General features: G+C 48.0%; 1 protein-coding gene across 2 annotated transcripts; it reads right to left on the bottom strand.

Annotated features, from left to right (window-relative positions):
• Positions 1–991: 991 nt before the first annotated feature.
• LOC147881617 (uncharacterized) lies at positions 992–4,418 on the bottom strand. 2 transcript variants are annotated; one of them, XM_087401999.1, is made up of 2 exons: positions 3,195–4,418; positions 992–3,085 (listed from the first exon to the last, which is right to left on the bottom strand). In XM_087401999.1, exon 2 carries the CDS (start codon positions 2,823–2,825, stop codon positions 1,620–1,622), a length of 1,206 nt encoding a protein of 401 aa, XP_087258125.1. In that variant the 5' UTR covers positions 2,826–3,085; positions 3,195–4,418; the 3' UTR covers positions 992–1,619. The 2 variants fall into 2 exon arrangements, with proteins under 2 accessions (XP_087258125.1, XP_087258127.1); XM_087402001.1 differs by having other exon boundaries at positions 992–2,956.
• Positions 4,419–4,705: the final 287 nt, after the last annotated feature.

Below are 4,705 nucleotides of genomic sequence, written 5' to 3'. Positions count from 1 at the left end.
TGGGGTTTTCACATGTATAGTTCGTGCCCTCCTAGTAGTTGGGTATGTCTTGCCATACTTAGCACAACAAGCCATGAGGTGTTGACCCTTTTGGTTGGCCATTGTGTCCTGGTAAGGGAGTTCCCCTTCCCGTTTTTGCAATGTGAATCAACATTTTTGCTATATTTAAAAAACAAATTGAATACCATTCAAATGACATGCCTGAACCCCATTAGGACTTCGTGGTGGAGGTAGAGGATTAGAAAGTGTGAGCTAAGGCACATCCTCTTCAAAAATAGGAGGAATGCCGATATCTTTTAGAAATTCTTGGAGATCAATGGAACTCAAGCCGATATTATCTCCTACACGGCCAAAAAAGCCTCGTTGATCTTAAAACTAAGAAAGAGGAAGGGGAGGTGAAGGGGACGGAGATGAAAGAACATTGTGGAGTAAGGAGGAAGGATGGCGATAATGGAGGAAGATGAAGGCAACATAAACACAAAGTTTGATATAAAAGAGAAAGGAGAGAACTAACATGGATGAACAAGCTGAATACATTCAAAAGGGCCTGCCTTGAAGCTGAGAGAGAAGAAGGAGAAGAAGAAGAAGAGAGAGAGAGAGAGAAAGGGGTAGAAGAAAGCGGATATCCAAATCGGGAGACCCAATCAAATAAATCAATTTCATTTTTCAAAAGTACGTATTTTTCTCTTCTAAGACGAATTGTCGTCACTATAGCCTACCCCCCAAGGCAAGCCAAAAAGAGAGAAAACTTCTTAGAATAAGGCAGAATTCAAGCTGATATTGTCTTGTGCGCTGCCAAAAGAGCCCCATTGAAAAACCACCCTAATTTTGTTTCTTGGACTTGACCTTGCCCAAGGACTTTACGTTGCCCAAGGACTTGACCTTCCCTTGGGCAGGCCGAAAAAATGCAAGATCAATTCATCCAAATTGAACCATAAAGTAAACATATTAAGGTATTGAAATTAAGTGATTATAGCTAACAGCTATGCAAAGTTACAATCGACCCTTCTTTTTTTTTCCTTTCTGATCCAAGCAAACAATCTGTTCTGTCGAAGATTGTAAGTGCAGCTGCCATGTTTTGTAGAGTACACAAAACCAGGAAGCTTAAGATGACAACGCTGGAGCTCTAGCACGCCAGAAAATTAGCACATTGCCTTCAAAAAGAAAACACAAACCTTTCCTCTCTGTTGATAAGCACAGAAACCTCTTATCCAGCAAGGGAAAGCCGGATTGGCATCAAGGGATCGATGGGAGAGCAGAGTTGTTGCATATAAACATCGATGAGCTCTGCGATCCAGCAGTAAGATTGTGCAATGGCGGGGAGGTTGCAGAAGCGCAAAAGAAGAGAGGCTCGCGGGGAGACGGATGGAAATCGTACAAGGGAGAAATCTCTGTTGGGAGGAGGACAAAAAAGGAGGAGGCGAGATGGAGCAAGGCAGGTGAGAGATGAAGCTCACGAGGGAGGGAGGGAGGGAGGGAGGGAGAGATTGAGATCACAGATGAAGCGATCCATGGAGGAAGAGGAAGCGAGAGTTCCATGATGGATGGATTCTCAGAAGAGGAGAATCCTGGCGGAAGGTCAGAGATGAAGCGAGCTGAGGAATTGAAGCTGGAAGATTTCAGAGATGAAGAGAGAGGTCCATTATGGATGCTTCCTCGCAGAAAAACGAAGGGCGTTGAGGCACCATGAAGCTTGGTCTCGGCGAAGAAGAAGAAGAAGAAGAAGGCTCGCCGAGCTGTTGATGGTGCGATTCGACGATCATGCTTGGTTTCCAGCTCCGGATTTTGCTTGCCCAGTTGTTGCTGCTTTCTTCCTCTTCAGGGAAGCTCATCGTCCCCGTCGTAAGCTTTCCTGCGAACCCCGCAGGCCCTTCGAACCTCGCCACTCCCCCCACCATCATCCTGCTCCCACATCCTTCCCCCGCTACGTACCTTGCTACTCCCGGTTGCTGGCTCATCAGCGCCCTCGACCATCCGTGCTGTGCTTGCGGAATTTGCCCCCTGAATGAGTACTCCATCGCCGTCCCCGCAGGCTTGTGTATCAACGAGTGTGCCTTTATCCCCAACGACCGATTCGTTTGCGTCGCAGGCTCCGAGACCACGCGCGCTGAGCCTTGCAATGCTGTATAGCTCTGCGCTGCGAAGTATGGAACGGTGAATTTGGGACCTTTTCTCGCTACCAGCCTCTCCCTCTTGTGCGCATTCTGATGCCCTCCCAACGCCTGCGAGCTGTGAAACCTCCTGTCGCAAAATCGACACAGGAACACCTTCTCGTCTGCCCCTCCCTGAATCACCAGATTTCCAACGAGCGTCGTCGAAAGATCCACCTCCTCGGCGTTTGTCCTTCTGCTGGCTTCCGCAAAGCCCCAATCTCTGGTCAGGCCTGAGTTGAAACTGACCGTGGATGCTGAAGAACCGGCTCCAATCACACGAGTATCTTTATCCTCTGTAATGCAACCCGAGCTGTGCTCAAGCACATTGCGAGACTGCTCGCTGCAAGCGTCCATGGCGTCACCCACCCTAGCGGGATTCACGATAGAAGAAGCAGTCGGACGGTTGGATGTTCCTAAGCTCAAATCAAGAAAGCTAGCTTCAGTATCTGCAGCTACCGGCTCATCATATCGCCGATCACTCTTTGCCACCGGCGTGGGGAAAGGCTCCCGACTGGCGACGGTAAGATCCGTAAGATGACATACGGGGTCAACTGGAAAAGCGTTGTCGGCAGGATACAAAGACATGATATGATTCTGCCTCAACTCATCGACGCAGTCCTTAATCATCGAGAAATCCCTTGACGTGCGTAACATACAAAACCTCTCACACATTGCAACAAGGCCTCAGTTCTAGAGCCCGACCGCGATATCTCCTGCAAGCTGAAGCCTAACGCTTTCAAAACTGCACCAGAGGGAAGAGCTGAGAATCTCTCCCTTATTCACCAAAATCACAAGGCTCTGCACTGCATGAATACAAATTGGCGTCAAGTGTACTTCATACGCTTTATACCATTGAAGCATCCTGTGTGACCGGAAGTCGCAAGACTGACTGCTTTAACGGATCTAATGTTGAACAGTTTCTTTCCAACAGCCTAGAACAAGGATCACTGGTAAGCTACGCGGTAATTCCGTGGACAAGAAAAGTGAAAAATACGGTTGCTGTTTTAAGGGGAATGCGGCAAACCTCAAGAAATTTCTTACCACTTGCAATTGGAGAAAGTCCTGATATTGGGGAAATGGATGGAGGACCTTTCTGTGCGCTGGAATCGATGCACTTTAGAACAGCTCGCTCAAATACAAGGATTGACCAAAAGGCAGAATCCAAGAAATGGGAACTAGCACTCTCAAGATTGAAATGAGAAGATGCTATCTCGGAAATGTGCCCAGCACGAGCACAGTTAGATTCGAGCACGGTCCAAATCTGGAAGTCTAGCTAGCGAGTTATCAGCAATCACAGCTTGTCTTGGGGGCGCGATTTGGAACGGACCGTGGATATAAAGAGCATCTGTTCTGCAAGGGAGACGGTCAGCAGCTCTATAAGAATTCCGTCGAGAAGCCGATCACATGGATGTGAAGCTGGACTAGCAATGAATGAGACGAGCTCGTCGAGGCTTCGTCTGGTCCTCGGTTGCGTGTACAAAAATAGAAACGTGCCGGCTACGAAGCCCGCTGGCAGCTACGAGGGCGACACTCTGATGTTTCGGGTATGCGGCTGCACAAGAGCGTCCGAGAGAGGAGAAGAAGTAAAATGGAACTCGAGAAGACGAGGAGAGACAGATGACTCTCACGCTCGATGACAACGAGGGGGGACTGGACTTTACGGAAGCTTCAATCATGACTCCTTTTTTTCTCACTCTCTCCTAGAGCGGATGGTACCGACGACTCTTGTGCCTCTTTCATGGGTGGAGAAAGCCGCAGACGACACGGTAACACCTTGGGAAAAGGCTATAGTGCAGGAGGGGGAAATTGGAATGATGATAACACTGTCTGGAAGTGGGATCATGGATGATGTTCTTGGAGAGGAGGTTGCAGAAGCGTTACACCAAACTTCAAAGGACAAAAGGCACTCATCATCTGAGAGAGCAGCAGCAAACCAAGAACTGGGCAGGCCGGAGGCAGGGAGGCAGAGTGGGGACTGATGAGGAGGATCATCGATGATATGGTGGTGATGATGAAGAGACAAATGAGTGCTGCAGGGGTGAAGGATGGTCTGACGAAGTTCTGCAGTTGTTGCTTTGTTTCTGCTGGCGAGCTTGTATGTAGCCTTGTAGGCTGTATAATCGTCAACTCACACAGCTGATCAAGCAACAAAATCCATCTCCCATGATCCCATCCAAGCAACAAAAGTGTCACAAAATAGATAATCAAACAGGTCACGAACTTACGATCACAGAAGAAAGAAAAGTGATCCGAGAACCAACTCCGGCAGGACGACGAACCAGACTACCAAGAGCTCTACCGTTACGTCAGTGCGACAGATAACAGGCTGCTGCAATTGATAGGAAGGATATAATAGCAAAAGTTGTGTGGTGATGATAAAGTATGATCTCTGTTTTGTAGGTTGCTGTAGCTTTTTGGCTATGGTGAAGCTTGGCTATGGTAGGTAGCTAGCTCTAGCTTGGAAAGGGCAGTTGTTGTTGTTTATAAAGAGTAAAATAAGGTAGTGTTGATGTACTGTTTCACTGTCCTGAGAGGTAGTGGAGAATCGCACT

Source organism: Dipteris shenzhenensis, chromosome 30 (genome assembly GCF_047967505.1).
Source record: "Dipteris shenzhenensis isolate YYH24624 ecotype China chromosome 30, Dip_SZ_1.0, whole genome shotgun sequence".
Classification (NCBI taxonomy): domain Eukaryota; kingdom Viridiplantae; phylum Streptophyta; class Polypodiopsida; order Gleicheniales; family Dipteridaceae; genus Dipteris; species Dipteris shenzhenensis.
Note: the sequence above shows the minus strand (reverse complement) of the source record. Positions and strands in the feature narration are given on the sequence as shown.